Here is a 17,570-nt window from a genome sequence, read left to right as displayed (position 1 = left end):
GCCTTTAAATGTTCTGAAGAGATAAGGCAGATATAGACTGGAATGACAGAAAAGAATGAACACGAATAATAAACCAAACAAATCTAGGACTCTCATCATTTTATTATCTTCAAACAAATAAACTGACGTCAGGAGCCTGGTTTCTGTTTCCGATGATGATTCTGTGATAAGCAGTCACTGGTTACCAGGCTGTCAGTCACTTTATCAACACACACCTGATTGGCCAGTTTGTATTTGAACAATGAGAATGAAACACACCCCCTACCACCGAGACTCACCGGACAGCTCAGCATGTTCTACCCTACAGAGCAGGAAAGAGCACCTCTGCGTTTGAACCAGAACAAAGATCATGATGGTCAAAGGCAACACAATGATTTGAGGAAGTGACACACAGGAATTACAGCGCAGAGTCGGAGATAGGGAAAACGGATCTAAAAGAAAGCTGAACAACAACCAAAAGTCCCTTCAAAAAAAAAAATAGGAGAGCAGAGCTCGGTAACATATGACAATGCTGAAAATGACTCAGCTTATCAGTCATTCCCGCTGCAGTTTTCCAGCTGTTTTCTGTGATAACATTGTTCAAAAGTGTATGAGTGGTGCTTTCACTGACCCTCAAGAGAGTCTTGAGACCAACACAATTGGTCGCTTTTAATAAACTCTCTCTCTCTCTCTATCTCTCTCTCGCGACAACACCATCTCCAGTTGTGAGGAGACGACTCCGAACAGGCTTGTCATGTGCGCTGCTGAAACCCCACAGTCACTGTGACAGAAAGAGAGGAGTGCTACTTGTCCACGGTGACTCAGCAAGGAACTAGGCCACAATCCGGTCCCGACTGTCCCCTTATCAGGCCATTTACATCAAGAAGAATAGAAATCAGCTGCCCCTGAAAAGAAACAGTGTGTCTGTGAGCACACGGAGCCTGTAAGAGCCCCACAGGGAAATTAGATTCCTTGTCTAATTTATGAGCTCTGGAGCCCGGTAGAGCTCCAGGACATGGAGGGGACGTCTGTGTTCACCAGCAATCTTCTGCCTATTTGCATCAGTGAGTTTTTTTTTTTAAGAAAATAGGTGAATCTCTGTGTGTTAAACAGATTGGTGCAATACATCACTGGTACGGGAACTGTCATTTCATAGGGAAGTGCATCGAGTGGGAACATCAAAAAAAGGGAAGGGGGGGTCTGAGAGAGAGAAATGATATAAAAAAAAGGTGTGTTGATGTTGCGCATTGCTTTTACAATGACGCGGTTGAGTAGGGAGATTTGTTTCCAGGAGCGAGCAGAAAAGATGTTTCCTGTTGGACAATCAGTGCGGTCGTCATTCGCAGCACAGTCTCCACTGATAGGTTATCTGTAGGAATACAAGTCATAGTTGTACATACTAGCCCGAGCTTATCTCCACTGCTGACAAATGATGCCACAAAGTAAGTTAAGTGTTGTAAAAGTCAGTGTGTGTGTGTATATGCTGAGGGACACGCATTTGTCACCGTGGCGACATTTCAGACAAGCTAATAGCACAGCAGGTGAAAAATTCAATGAGAAAAACATTTTTCAACAGAGTATGCAACTTTTCTAATAGGTTTCCCTACAGAAATAAATTACATTAACTCTGAAGTACGTTTCAATGATAGCGCTAAGCTTCTCTTGTGTCTCTAGGCCCGCTGTGTCCTCCCATAAATGAAAGGAGAGTTCCAGGCAAGGTGGAGTACGAGCCATACTGGGGCCTATAAAATAACTGTCAGTGACACACAGCAGACACCTGAGAGACTAAAATACTGATCTGGGCCAGCCCCAGCTATGTAAACAGAGCATTCCAGAGCAGTACAGAGCACAGGGAAACAGTGTTATGTGTGTGTGTGTGTGTGTGTGTGTGTGTGTGTGTGAGTGAGAGACAAAGAGTCAGAGAGTGAGACAATATTCCTGCATGCAAACATAGGAAAAATATTTGCATGCATTAAGCTCTTATTATCCTGAGGGCGTGGATATCTAACTTTACATGAGAGTGTATGTCTGTCCGTGTGTGTGTGTGTGAGTGTGTGTGTGTGTGTGAGCGTATCTAAATCTTCAGTGATTGTAGTGGGGCATTACCGAGTGACAAATGGAATTCAGACCCAGCCCACTCAATCCTGCTCATTTGACCCAAAACACTGCTTTTAAAAAAAAAAAAAAAAAAAAAAAAAAAAAATCACATGATGTCCATTGCCCATATAAAAATCCTTGCAAATAACATCAACAGCATGCTATGTGAGGTGGTTAACCTCAGCTTCACAGCTTCACAAAACCTCCGTCCAGATCTGCTACAGTCGGTCATTGTGCTGCTGAGCAATCATTAGATAAAGTGAAAACGCAGACATGATGACGAGGCCCGGAGGGTCTGTCCTCCTGTATGGCATGATTTCCATATGGAAATCTCATGTCATAGTGTCCATGAGACCTTTTATCCACACCGTTGCTACTGTCGTTCGTTACTTTCCGAAAGCCCTGCTCATTCAGTGAGCCGCAGCTCAGCAGTACAGCTTCTTTATACAGTATAGGCGTGTGTTATGTAATGTAAAGAGGAAGTTTAAATTTTAATGGTTAGCGTTTTAATTTAATTACAACTACAAAGGCTGGACCGGCTCGGTTAAGAAATTGTTTAGAACTTTTATGCGAGAAATGCATTTTCCACTTATTACAATTTGAGTAGGAAGCAAAGCTCCTCTGTCTCATAGCATTTGTTCACTGCAGTCTAGGAAAGTAGTTTAACTCAGTGACACCAGTAAGGATGCATATACATCAGAGATGGTAACAAGAGGTGCTCCTTAGAAAAATATCAGCATTAATCTGAAAATACATTTTAAGGGATACCCCAACAAAACTACAAATCCCTACTGAGATATTGATTAAACAGTCACTGAGTAACATACAGTACTGACATGTCTTCATATCTTTTACAGCTCCGAGGCATAAAGAGATGCTCCAGCAACACTAACAGCACCTCGCCTGGACAGACTGTGTGTACGACACACAGCCTGGTGTTGGCTGGTATGTCATACAGTAGTACGAGTTCTTCATTTACAGGAGAAAACTCATACAGCACGTGCTCTTGTAAACTCAGCGTTCACCCGAAAAAACTGTGCCAAATCTATTACACAACAACTGCTGTTGGAGAGAGCGCAAGATCGAAAGCGGCTTTAATACGATATCAGATTCACACGGGGAGCGGGGGACATGAGGGTAATAAAAGAGAGTCATGGTGGAGGTGCACGCTTCCTTCATCTTCCAAGAGGAGGATTATCATGATTGTGTGAAAATGTGAAGTCAAGGTGTGGAAATTTAGAGTAAAAAATGCGATAATACTAATTCAAAGATCCATCATCAAGCGCATTTACTGGCTTTCATCGAATTTAAGTCTTACAATAACCCGATGACTTATGTCACTGGAACTGAACAAACCATCAACTGGCAATGTTAAAGTGATTCTAAAGCCAAGCGTGTACAGTATCTTTCACCAGCTGTAACCTCTGTCTGTTTTTCACAATACTGCGTTAAAATAACAACTTATTAAGTTAGATGATGGTTTTTGTGCGCGTGCTATAGAAAGCGCCGCGGTTGTCACATAAACAAACGTCGCTTCGAGAGACGTAACATCTGTGACGGATGCCCGCAGTGGAGACAAAAGATGGACACCAGTGACCTCTTAATTAAGACTCAATCCTCTCCCTGTCTTTGCTAATTAGTGTCTGCTTGTCTAATTAAGATTCAATCAGTAAGCTGTCACATTTTACTCACTGTGCCAGTTTAATGAAGCCTGTACAGTAATTGAGAGTGTATGGAGCGCTTCTGTCTTGTGGAAAAATGAGGACAAAGTGTCTCTATTATAGTTTTCATATGTGTTCTGACCTTTAGGTGTTCATATGCGTACTGACCTTTACGTTCCACTAACAGACACATAAACTGACACAGCGGGACAGCGTAACTCTCGTACCGCCACGGTGCCTGGTGCGACCGAGGCAGTCGGAGCTTGACTGTGGTTTCACAGTTGTCTGCATCCACATTAGACTTGGGTCAGATAAGACTATTTGGTTGTATTATCGTATTATTTCACCTTTCGAGCACATTATATTATGCTCTGTGCCCATAGCCTGTTACTATGAGCACAGGATGAAAGCAACTCCTCAGACGTTCAGTTACGCCTGGCCCGCATTAACAGTCATTAAGGAGGTGATGATGAAGTATTAAGTCTGCCTCAGTCTTCAGTGTTTTGCCCGCAGAACCTGATAAAAAAAAGCAAGACCGCACATGAAGATGAATTACTGAACCTTTCATCTTGTTATATCTTTCACTTTTTTTTCGTTTTTTTGGCTGGCAAATTACAGAGAGATGTGAGAATTATATAAAGGCTCTTCCAAAAAAAAAAAAAAAAAAAAAATCAGTTGAACTTTCTCAAAATTGAGGCCTGTTTTTTTAAAAAAAAAGCTGGAGATAAAACGCCCAGGTCTGAACCAACAAGTGCATGCAGCTTTTCATCTAGATTCAACAGCGGGTCAGACATGTCGACTGGCACAGTTTATAAGCTCTGACAGCACTTAACAGCCAAAAGATTTCATTGTCAAACTGAGCTGAATTGAAACCATACAGAATAGGGAAATTCATATTCAGAAAGCACTGGCCCCCGACAATGCTAACCATTCTCCAACTGTTCTCCTCCCACTTTGGCATCTAGCTCACTTCATTTGTTCTTTTTTTTTTTTTTTTGGCACAAAAAAAATGTGAATAAACCAGTCTACCTTCTCAAGTTCCCTTTCACCACAATCAGATAAAAACTTGAATGTTTTAGTCATGTTTTGCGAAGCATACCAAAATGGTAAATGGCTGAATTTATACAGCGCTTTTATCCAACTTTATCCTACCTTTTCTACTGCTCAAACACCCGTTCACTCACACACCCGATGGCGGCGAGCTACCACGCAGGACGAGTCGGGGGTCAAACTGCCGACCTTCTGATTTGCATATGACCTTCCGCTCTACCTCCTGAACCACAGCCGCCCCAAAGGTAAAGAATCTCTTATGTGTGTGTGGTCCCCTGCGTAAATTGAATCATTTAGTGTGTGTATCGCTAAGCTGAAGAGTCATGGAACTACTGGAAACAATAATGTGAGCAGTACAGTACAGGGATTTGTGGTGATTGAGTCATGCCCAGCTTTAGGGGACACACAAGCACAGCTGATGCGCGGTCGTCATGCAGAGCCACGTGCTCCGACACAGATATCGGACAGTTGCGATGGCCGTTACACACGGTGTCGCTTGGCCCTCAGCTCCTAACCAGTTATTACCAAACCGATTCATCAGCACTGGGAGGGCCACCTGCGAAGCTGATGACACAACCGTATCTCAGCTGCCATCATAAGAGATTACCAGAGCCATTTGCTGTCCTGCAGGCTTCCAGCTAACCGCAGGACACACATGCTTTCTCAATCAAGGCTGCTTCACTGCTAGTCACCATCACACAGGCTGATATTTCCAGATGGGGGACCTGCAGGCGGCTTTTTTTTTTTTTTTTAACTGTGTACTCGCTGTACACATAGAAATACTTTTTTTTTTAGAATTCACAAAGTTTTCACCAGGTAGTTTTATTTTCCCAAGGAGTATAAGTGCATTACTGTCTGAATGACTACACAGGCCTAATTAGTGAAATACTTCCGGAAAGAACACCGCCGCTCCAGCAGATACCTCATTTCCTAACCACAAACACTAACACATGTTACCAGTCCGTCTTCCTTGTTTCAAATCTTCCTTTAGCTAATTTATTTTACCCATAAGCCACCACGCTCTCCCTTCACTGCCACCCACATGAAGCTGCCACCCACAAAAGCAGCACTTTGCCACACACATGTCATCCATAACTGCTGTGAAGTGACCTGTTGGACAATTCTTTTCTTTAGGAGACTCAGGCAGGAAAAAAGGGCAGGTTGTGGGGGGGGGGGAACGCTGCCCTTTAATAAGAGCCGTCACAATTCCCATATTCTCACGACAAAGCGTGTGGAGAGAACAGATGAAGACTTGAGAGGGGAGAGATGAAGAGAGCAGTCAAGATGAATAGAGCGAGAAAAAAGATGAGGAGGAGGAGGTGGAGGAGGAAGAATAAGGCAGTGTGGCTGAGCGAAGGCATTGTTGTGTGTGTGTGTGCCGCATAATTGCCACTGCAGGAAGACCCCGGGAGTTTGGACTTGTGAGTGTGTGTGTATGTGTGTGTGTGTGTGTGTGCGCGTGGCTACGTGTTGTGTGCTCACTGCTGCGGACAAACAGACAGACTCGTTTCTAAATCCTCTTAATCAGGGCTAGACTGTTCTCTAAACCTGTGGATGCTCCCTTGTTTTGTCTGCGTGTGCACATGAATGTGCGTGAGTAAGCTTCCCAAAGACTTTGCATTAATGGGATTTGTGTAAACAGAACCCAAAGGCCTCAACCGGAACGTAATTAAAGGTAAAGAAGAGAAGGGAGCACACTGGGGGTAAAAAAAAAAAGCCTTTATATCTGCAGCAGGCTGAGAGATAAAGTATAGATTTTCTAGGTGCAAACACAACTAGACAGATAACAAGCTGACGATTAGCTTTTAACGACAATAAATTAACTCCATGTAAGCTTTCAAGTGTCTTTTCCCCATCTTGTTATCTCAATACATCACATAAGCTGCAAAATAATATGACAGAAACAGGAGTTAAAAATGTACGTTTCCTTGTGCAGAAGTTAAGTCCCTGCTGAATTTAGAAAAAAGTTATAAAAACCCTCAACTTTTCAAGACACTAGCAGCATTTTTCTTGGGCACATCCACTTGCAACTGGCTCTAGTCTCAGCCATATTAATAATGCCCACAGCCACTACCAATCCCATCATTTTGCTTCCTAGTCGTGCCCGCTGGAGGCATAACCACGTCTCATCCGAGTTTAACAGCAGCAGAGCTGACAGAGAGACTTGGCCACGTCAGCCTGTCTGGCACGCAAATGGGCACACACACCACCACTATCTGCAGGCGTGCACATGATCCCATTCCTGACTTAACACGGGACAAAAAAAAAAAAAACAGCACTGCCTATGCTCAAACATTGTTAAGACTCTGCGCACAGTGAAGGCTGGCAGAGCGACTGTGCTACTTCTGATGTGACTGCAGGTTAGGGTCTTGGTACAACAGTTTACCACTCAGCTACTGACATTTGCAACACTTATTGTTTAAAAAGGTTGCTCTAGTGCTGTGAGTCATTTTTAGCCATTCTAGTGGCATAGCTCTTGGGATGGCAATGTTGGTCTGTCACACTGCGGGTTGGTCGGTCAACCACTTTGGTGAAATATCTAAACAGCAATTGGATGAACTGCCATGAGATTTGGTACGCACATTCATGTCACCCTCTGGATGAATTGTTATCAATTGGGTGTTCCTTTACCTTTTCACCTGATGCCATCATCAGGTCAAAAGTCCAATTTGGCTAATTCTTTAGCTAATGACCAAATACCCACTAAACTAATTACATTCCCCTCAATCTCAGCTGTACTTTGTGTCCAGGGCTAATTATAACATGCTAATATGCTAAACTAAGATGGTGAACCTAGCAAACATTATACCTGCTACTAAACACTGGCATATTAGCACATGGTGCCATGCTAGCATTAGCATTTAGCTCAAAGCTGTGCCAAAGTGCAGCCTCACAAAGTCGCTAGGGTTGCTGTGGACTCTTTTCCATCGAATGACAGGTGTAGCACACCAAACCTGATAGAAAAAAGTCTTAGGGTTATAAAATTCAAGTGAATGAGACAACATGCCTTTTTTAAAGGCCTTAATGCTTCATTTAAAAAAGCCTTTTATTAAGATATTCACCTGCTCTAAGGTTTGAGGCTAATTACGCTAACACAGAGCATCACCATACCTCCTAGCTGGGAGATTATGCTAACAAGCCAGTTGGATTGACTGTGTGGGAGTAAGTAAAGGCCTTTTGAGTAGATTTGTCAACTCATCTTACACTTTGGCTAACTTAACAGTTACTTTAGTTACTGAACCAAAGCTCCCTGATATTAAAGCTTACGGCTTTAATTTTCCTGTGTGTTCTAATGCCCTTAAGGGACTAATCATTTCATGGTTTGACAGATGGAAAAAAGCAAAGCGTGGTTAAATGACTCTATGCTACAAATCCTCAAGAAGTGACCACTGAGAAAAGAGAGTGTTGACAGATTTACTTAGAACTGCTTCGGCGTTAGACTGAAAGGGTCTCCAGGGGAAAATGTCAATGATCTCTATGTCCATTTCCTTGTTAAAATCTACAACAGCTATAATAGCAACAGCTGCCTCAGAAAACCACAGTGAAGCTTCTTTGCCAGTGTAGACCATAATAAAGGTCAGTCAGAAAAACAGCAATTCATAATGTGTGTCAGATCGAACTGACTGTCTTAAGCCTTGACGTTCCTTGGTATCCAGGACTCTTTTTAAGAACTTTTGTCAACCGTGTCGAAAACTTCGGAACATATACTCCTCTACTGTGTGTGTACTGTAACTGTATACAATTTGAGGAGACCGCATGAGAGCAGTCTTCAAAGAAAAAAGCCTCACCGCCTCCCCCGCCCTACTAACCTCACTATCGTAAATTAGTTGGCCTTTCTCTTCCTCTGACAGAGTGTGTAACTGCAAGTGCCTAGTGTGACCAATTCCCATTCACACTCAGTACAACAGCCTACACTTGAGCTAATTGGGAAAATAAAGACAATTCTTTGGCAAACAAGAGAAAAGACAGCACACATGTGCATATGTACCTCTTTAGTGGGATTACAAAAAGCTCTGCATTAGTGAGACAGCATTTAATGGTCTATTTAGTTGGTAACTGAGTGTCCCTCCAGTGCATTTAAATGCAGAGCTTAAGCTGGGCGCCGACACACACACACACGCACACACACACAAACTCAGCTCAGAGTAGGCGAGATGCTTATACTCTACATATGTGACTTCTATCTCTCCCTCTTTCTGGCTCTCATACACTCGCATACATGCAAACACACACCCTGAAATTGAAGCCAGAGATCTTTCCTAAAGGAAGTGAAGTCGTTCCACCGCTGTCAGAGAATACAAAGGTGGAAGAATGGTTGGGGTAAAAGGAGGGGTGTCCAACTTCCTGCTGAGAGAAAGGAAATAAACACTTCCATATGCAAACCCTGCCAGACACGCTCACACGTTCGCATGTACATACGCACAGAGCCTGGAGTCAATGCAGCGACGCAGTGTTGTAAATTTGAGCAGGAGGGCCCTAGTTAGCAGCTCGCGCCGGCATATGAAAGGGAGAATATTTTCTGCTTCCAGAAATTTATAGCTAGTGAGGCATCATTCATCACAGCGGCTCTGTAATATAATGCAGCATGGAAAGAAATACACTCCTCCGAAGCTGTAGCTCCTCAATTCCTGATTGGTCTGGGAGAACGACGGTTGGTTTTATGTGAAAAGGATTCAAATTCTAGTGTGTGTGAGAGAGAGAGAGAGAGAGAGTGTGTGATCACATGCAGCAAATCCTGTTGACTAAGGCGACCCACACACAGCATACCTCCCGGGGAAAACCATGAACTCCACTGTGTCGTTTTTCATGTCCGAAACACACACACACACACACACACACACACACACACGCATACACACATGTTTTACAATGCTGGTAAAGGCCTTCTTCTTCTACCCCTAATCTCATCTAAACCTTACCATAAACTGAATTTAAAAACTATTAAACCTTAGTAGTCCTTGATAGAAGTGAGGAGTCACAAGTTTTCACTTTGGGAGGATTTTAACAATTCTGTCCACATGAAAATACAACACACACACACACACACACACACACACACACACAGGAGCGATCATAGAAATATCCCTGATTACTAACACACTCGACATGTACGCTGACACCGGCGAGAGCATGACACTAATCTGCTCTCAATCTGAAACCTCTCTGTTGTGAGAGTGTGTTTGCACAAGTATGTGTTTGTGCATCTCTGTGTGTGTGTTAGCCAGTGATTGTTTTGCATATGTGAGGCAGTAGGTCATCTTCTTATGAAGATTATCCGTAAAGAAGTTCCAGGGGGAGGTTTATCAGATTGACAAATCTCATCATAATGTGAATTTGTGTTTCTCTTTGTCATTATAGCACATCTCCGTCTGTGCACGAGTGTTAACCATTAATTTGCGCAAGGAGAGGGTCAGCGGCTGCTTGTTTAAGGCGATGAGGAGTGAGAGTGCAGGTCTGTGTTTGTATGTAATAGTCCTTAATTACATAATCCGGTTATTTTCCTCACAGCTGTTTGCCTGATCAATACGCAGTGAAGTGGACTTTTCGAGCGGAAGTGCTACAGATGTGTTTTCTGTGGTGTATATTTATGTGTGTGTGTGTCTTGTTCTGTTTCACTGATAGCTCAAGCAAACATTACAATCTCTGCAGTAGAGAACTAGCAGAGGCTCTTATCAGCTCCAACTAGAAATGTCCCTCTGTGTGCTTGTGTGTGCGCTAACAGGTCTGAATATAGTGCTGAAGGTCCCGGGCCTGGCCTTAACACTTTTTACAACATGTCTCGTCATACTGCTGCCAGTCAACAGCAGCAGCCGAGGCTTCCTGAATATCAGCGAGCCAACACACTGCAGCAGCACCCCTCCTTACATCTCACTTGATTAAAGTGAGAAAATGGCACAAGTTCTGGGTAAAATTAGGTCAGTCAGATTTTACAGATGGCCCTTGTTGCCAAGCATATTTTCCCAATTAAGGCTGATTAGGGCGGGAAATTCCCAGACAGCGTGAATTATTAAAAACGTGAAATGGAATCTGATCACGTGACGTTGTACGGCGGTGACACCCGACATCCCCTGATGGGTCCTGGAAGAAAAGGGGGAGCTGGGAGACTTCTGATTGGCTCAGAGTGAGAAGTGAGTTTGCTTGATTAAATCTCCTCTCGGGACTGTGCGGGCGTGTGCACACTGAGATTGATTTTTCATTGCACTTGTCAGTCCAGGACAACTTCTACTTCATAAGTATTTTTCATAAAAGCACACGTGTAAATAATAAAAATTTATGACAGTTGAATTCCGTTTTTCTGCTTTGGTTTCAGGTTCATGGTATTGTGCGTGCCGGCTCACTGTCACACTGTCATGGTTCACTGGAATAGAGCAAAGCCATTGTTAATGATATTAGTTACACCTGTGCTTTTCCTGCTATGAAAAGTCAGAACATCTATTGTGAAAAAGGCCTATTAAGTTTGGTGACATCACATAATTACCAGCATAGCTTCACCCAACTTCAACCTGTGCAGAGCTTAATCAGCCAATAAGTGAAAACACCTGTCTGGGTGTCACATAAATGCGCTTCATAGAGAATTTAAATGAAAAATTATAGAGGAATTTAACATTTTTAGACCAAAACTCTGAAGGTTTTATTCAAAACAAAGACTAAAGCAAGTGATTTCGGTTCTTAAATAAGAAAGGAGGAACTAATCAGTGATATCTGCCGGTGTAATGTTTGTTTAGAATGAAAACCTGCACTTCAGAGCGCACAACTACTGAGCACCGCTGTAAACAAATTAAACCAAGGTCAAGATGGCAGTGGCCATATAGGTATTGTCAGTGCTGGACCACGATTTCCATTAGCCCCATTGCTCCACCATCCCAAAGAGGGTATTCTCATTCACTTTATGATGATTAAATTGTTGTGTACTTTCTTCATAAGCTTTTCACTGTGTGCATTTGTTCAGAAACTGCACAAGATCCACCCTTCATTCACTGGAAGAATAGTGCGTTCTTCCAGTTTGGTGCCAAATTGATTTCTCCCTCTGCCAAACTTAATGCAGTGGCACAGAATGTGATATGCAGGTAGATGGTTTCCACCTTTATAGTCTTAATATCATTATACAGCCCTGAAATCCACGCAGTACTCCTTTACTGATGTTAAATTCTACATGTGGAGCCTTTACAAAAGCCTGCTACCACCTCTGTACAGGCACAGCCAACATTGCTGCCAGCGTTCACAGGTTATAAATACGTGAAATTGTCCTTGAAGAGCGGTTGCTCTTTTGTCTGCCTCTAAAGGAAGTTAGTGTGGCCCAGGCTGGCTCCGAGCATCCCTTCAGCAGTCTGCTTTGCCACGCTGGGAGCCTGTCAGAGTGGCTCAGTGTCAAACTGCCCAGCCCTGCTGAGTCAAGCTGACCATGAACTAGCCAGACCAGCAACACTGGCCTGATGTTCCTGTTCTTGTTAGCTGCCTGATGTTCCCATTCCTGTTTGGTGCTAGAAAAATGTTGCCAGTCTAGCCTGTTTGAGGAGTCGACGGATCCAATATAGCCCCAACAAACACAGCTGAAAAAATGCCAAGCCAAGTCAGACTTTGTTGATTATGTGTATATTTAGTACTAGATGGCTTCAGTGTAACTAAATAATCACTTCTTTATTCCGTTCAATGTGTCTGCCTTACTCACCTTCTCATCTGCTGTTCATAATCTCCTATGATATGATATTCTTACAGGAAAAAAAAATGCTATTGAACAAGGCTGGTTCTACTGAACATAATGAGATGATTGACACCTGTATTGAAATGATTATTTCAGGTGTTGAATGATCAGGTTTAGCTTTGTGTGAAGGCTGAAGGCTTAATGCTAAACTGGAATTGTTTCATTCATTTCTTGAGGCATTTCATGTGGTTGGTGAGAAGAAAACAGAACACAGGGAAGCTGAATAAACAAAATTTGTGAGCTTATGTTGTTTCCACCCCTCTGAACCCGACAGGTGGCATTTTCTCTAGAAGTACACGCCAAACGCCATTCAAAAAACTGTCAATTTAAAGTGGGATTGCTCATCGACAGGTGTACAATGTCGGGACTTTGGTAAGAGTTTGATGTCATATATTTTGCCTGGCAGAAGTTATTTGAATATATTACCTACCTCAGGATAACCCACAGAACTCCTCCCTGGAAGCAAAGCCAATTCAAGTTTCTAATTTAACAAACTTTTAAGCTTAATTGTACATTACATATGTGCCGAATTGAAGAGTGCTTCTTTCTGTTTCGGGAAAAGTCTTGGAACAACATTTTCCACCGCTGTTATAGTTTTCACAGAACTGTGCGACATTAAAAGAGCAAAGTTTAAAGGGAGTTTTGTGTGTGTGCCGCCGCCTCTTCCAGTCCTTACCTTGCCTGACAGTTTTCAACCTGACGGGACCTTTGCAGTTCTTTATGACTGTCTGCACGTCATATAAGGGTAATCCTGAAATCGAGAGGTTCTCCACCTCCAGCAGCAGGTCCCCTTCAGTTAATTTCCCACTTTTGTAAACCACCACATCCTCATTCACTTGCCCGATGTAGGCGAACTCTCCGTTCTCCGCGCCGCCGCGCAGTGGCACGTTCAAGTCACCGCGGGCATCTTTACAGACGGAGCTCTCGTTCACTCTGGAGGTCCAGTGGTTTTTCTTTAGCGCGGGTTTGGACATTGTGAACAGTTATAAGCCCGACACCAAAAACTGGCGGGCTCTGCTACTGGGATGAGAAACAGTCACAGCAGCAGTGTCTCTCAGAAAGTGGACTTGTATCCGAGTGAAGCGCAGCAAACTTTCTTTCTCTTCCACAGAAACATGAGTGCCGCTCTCCCGTGGGTGAGAAATCAAGCCATCCCTGTGCGCTCTGAAGTCACTCCTTACTGTGCAGATATTGCTTGAATCATTTTTCTTAACATCCTTGCAGTTTAATCTCCTTTTATCGATGTCATGTTACAGCTGCCACGGTCCCACTCGCGTCTCGTGTCCACTTATTCAAATCCTCGCAGTTTTTTTTCCTCTCAACTCACTTTAAATGGCGTTTCTTTCTTTCCTCCAGTCAGCAGAAACTGAACTCTTTCCTCTCCGTATCTGAATCGTTGACTTTAACGACGCGTGTCACAGTCCTCGGATCTTTTAACCAGGTACAACAACGCTCTGGTGCGTTTAGCTGGATCTCAGTCCCACTCTGGGCTCTGATGAAGTGCTGGGAATGTGTTGCTGCTTCTGCTGCATTCATGTGCTGTCGGAAATATTAACTTCCAGATGGGGACGCATGAACGACCCTTTTAGAATACTAGATTTTACGTTATGGAAAATGTAATTATAATATAAGTGTAGATATTCTGCAACTCCTGATAAGTTTATAATGTTTGTAATGTATAGAGTATAGAGTAATGCTCTTAATTTAGTGGCCTATGTTTCTGACCAAACAACAGATGATGAGATGGGGTTTTTTTTCTTTGATTTTAATGTAATTTATTTTACATTCATTTTATTTATTTTATAAATTATTTCTGTATATTCGTTTACCATTTTAATTGTGCAAATTTTCATTTAATTCTAACAATAAATCTGATTCCAATCTGTGATTCAAATATCCTAGCTGTAAACTATGTCCAATTGTATATAATAGCCTATAGCATATAATACTAAACTAAACAATAAATCCTTTGTATTACATATTGTAATCGCTGTATGTGATGTAATTTTAATTCAAAGCTTTATTAAGGTCTTCCGATACATGTCTTACATATATTGTTGTCCCACCTCTCAAAGCAATACACTACACCTATTTTTTGCATAGTAACTGCCAACTGTGCAACATTTGCATAAATATAAAGTCTACAATTTACGGCATTGAGTTGGGACACACTGGCATTTTTTAAATTTGAAAATCAGAAATCGGAGCGTATAAAGAGTACGTGAATGCAGCAATATTACAATGAGCGCATGCGTGCTGCTCAGAGTATAGCGCGCTGTCTTGGCTGTATCCACTATATTAAAAAGCCTTTGGCTACTCAAAAGTAGAGTTTGATGTCAGTTAATGTTTATTTCAATCAATCCAAACTATCAAACTTGATTATAAATCTTGCTACAATTCACTCACTAAATATAAACTGCACTGTCAATTCTTTATACACATTCCCATTGCCAATATTTCATTCTCACAGACTTTCTTTAAAGAACTGTAATAACATGAGCTCATTCTAAAAAAAAATGAGTCCTTCATTCAACAGGCTTGACATGATGACTCTGACTGAAATGTTAATTGGATGATGACTCAGTGAGCCAGTGGTTATACCTGTGGTCCTGCCTGTCAGGATTCCTACGTTTCAGGTTAGACAGGTGGCATTTTTTTCCATTTTTGGGTGCAACTTCCCCTCTCTGCTCAGACATTCCTAAGTGTTTGTATGTGTGTGTGTGTGTGTGTGTGTGTGTGTGTGTGTGTGTGTGTGGGTGATACAGAAATGTCTATTCCATTTGTTTTATCCCTTACATCACGCTTAGATTTTGTTAATCAAAGAGGCTACAATAGAATTTGAATTTTGTTTCTTTTTCTTTTTCTGTACACAGAGAAAGACTTGTTGGCAAAATCATCAGCCTCATCAAAAGTGATCACCGTTACCACAACTGCCAACCATTATTGCTTCCTCTACTCTTCAAATGATGAAAGAAAGAAATGATTGATCAGTCTGACATAGAACAAGAGAAAGAACAAAGAAAATGACATATATGTAAAGAATGTTCAGAATCCAAGAAACAATGAAAGCAAAATAGATAAAGACAATTATAAAGATGGAGAATCAGACAGTGGGCAGGCGTTAGGCAGCTGTGCTAAGGCAGCAGGGATGAATACACTGCTTGATGGGATCAGATGAGCCAGGCCTCTCACCTAGGGAACAGCAGATGAGCTTTTCCCAACCTAAAAATAACAGTGAAAGTACTCTTGGTCTCATGGGAGGAAAAACCATTGGCCTGGATGGGACGGGAAATAGTAAGTGCACTTTTAAGTTCAAACCTTACAACTTTCTCTTATCTTCACCCGTTATCAGCTGCTCATACATGAAATGCATGTTTAATATTTGCTCAACTCAGTGCAGTTCAACTCTGTTGCCTCCGAGGGAAACTCTCCTTGCAGGCAAGCGCTAAACATGAACATAGAAGTACTTAAAATATAACGCAAGACACAAGCATCATAAATTATGAACATCCTCATTCATCAACAGAGCACCATTAAACAAAACAGCGCTAACACTGTCTTCCTAACTATAAACAAGACTAGGTCAAAACCTGGTATATGACTGGTCTGTCACTACCCGATTTGTATCGCTGCCCAATCTGTGTGACTGGGTCCACCATCTTGGACGGCTACGTACTGCAACACCACTTGGACAAACCACATTAGAGTTGAGCTTAACAGAAAGGAGAATGAAGAGGAAAGTGACTTAACGACTGAATCAAGGGAGCTGCTGCCAGTGGTTTCTGCTCGGTACGTCAACACACATTTTACTGTTTGTTTTACCGGCTGGAGCTGTTAGTCTGCTGCTGTAGCTTCATCACTCAGTCAGTGAGTCAGTAAGTGACTCAGTGATGGACAAACATTTGTGTATACAGGGCTGGCCCCGCTGTTGCAGTCCAGCCAAAAGTACATCATGTACATCGTCAGCTATTAAATAGTACAAGAAACAAAAGGGGTCCCCGAGAGATTATCCTTCAGTGGTGTGAAGCTTTAGATAAAGGGGTAAAACAACTCAGAGAAGAGGAAGGGTATGATGGAGACACGTACCTGCCGCTTGCATCTCATGATGTAATGTGACAGTAGGAAACAGGACTACTAAATAAAAAAAAGCTTTTCTTTTAATTCCTCAAACCTGAGATCTGAGTGAGTAATTTGTTTTCTTGGTGTCACTGATTTGACTCTGCAGGCATGGGCTAATTACCCATTTCCTGATGTTTTCTCCAGTTTGAGAAATAGCTTTAAGTCCCCCCACTCAAAAAAGTGTTTTGTGTATTGTTACTTCACTGTGATGATTGAGCTTCACTGTGCTGGATGATGTATGCGCATGATAAACATAAACAAGTTGGAGACATCTTTTTACCTGCAGTTAAACTTTTGAAATGAAAAACATTTGCATATTCATAGATTGTAGATTATTCATTGAGGGGAAAGGAGGAGATTTTAAGGCTTTTAACAAGTAATTGAACTTTTTCTGTGGTAAAAGCACATTAGAAACAAATTATTATTCAAATCATTATAATTTATAATCAAAGTATTTTTATGTATCTTAAAACATGTCTGGAGAGGATCTTCAATAAAAAACTAGCAGCTAAGTAAGGGTTAACGCTAGCATTATGCCAGTCTGAATTCAACTAATAGTGGTTTGAGGGCTGATGAGAGGGAAGATAGAGGGATTTTTAGAGTTGGAGACTGAGTTTTATTTGTGTGTGTGTTTGTGTGTGCATGTTATATGTGCCACTCACTTCCATCGTAACCTCCAGTGGAGGGATGGAGGGGTGGGGGCCCCTCTGCCAGCTCCCTGTCACACAGTGTCACCCAAATCAGATCGACAGAGGCAGACACACTGCCACGGGCCCAAAATTTCCTATTCCCTTTCCCCCTCATCCATCAGTCTCTATATGTCAGCGTCTCTTTGCTAACATTTGCTGCCTCTCTATATTTCACTGTCATGCTCTCTCTCTCTCTGTCTTTCACTCTCTCGCACATGTTAATAAATTCAAATCTTTGCATGTGCACTCAAACAAAACATTATACACAGACAT

The 17,570-nt window shown here is 42.2% G+C and overlaps 1 protein-coding gene across 5 annotated transcripts in view; it reads right to left on the bottom strand.

Moving 5' to 3' along the window:
* magi1b (membrane associated guanylate kinase, WW and PDZ domain containing 1b) overlaps positions 1-14,092 on the bottom strand; it is a 141,072-nt gene extending 126,980 nt beyond the window's left edge. For 3 of the 5 annotated variants that reach the window (XM_042405871.1, XM_042405872.1, XM_042405873.1), the window contains exon 1: positions 13,166-14,092. In XM_042405871.1, the coding sequence (XP_042261805.1) occupies positions 13,166-13,463 (298 nt within the window). In that variant the 5' untranslated portion in view covers positions 13,464-14,092. The remainder of the gene's footprint in view (positions 1-13,165) is intronic. The other 2 variants (XM_042405875.1, XM_042405876.1) reach the window with 1 other exon arrangement.
* Between the last annotated feature and the right edge of the window lie 3,478 nt (positions 14,093-17,570).

Source organism: Thunnus maccoyii, chromosome 3 (assembly GCF_910596095.1).
Source record: "Thunnus maccoyii chromosome 3, fThuMac1.1, whole genome shotgun sequence".
Classification (NCBI taxonomy): domain Eukaryota; kingdom Metazoa; phylum Chordata; class Actinopteri; order Scombriformes; family Scombridae; genus Thunnus; species Thunnus maccoyii.
This window is presented reverse-complemented; position numbering and strand designations above follow the sequence as displayed.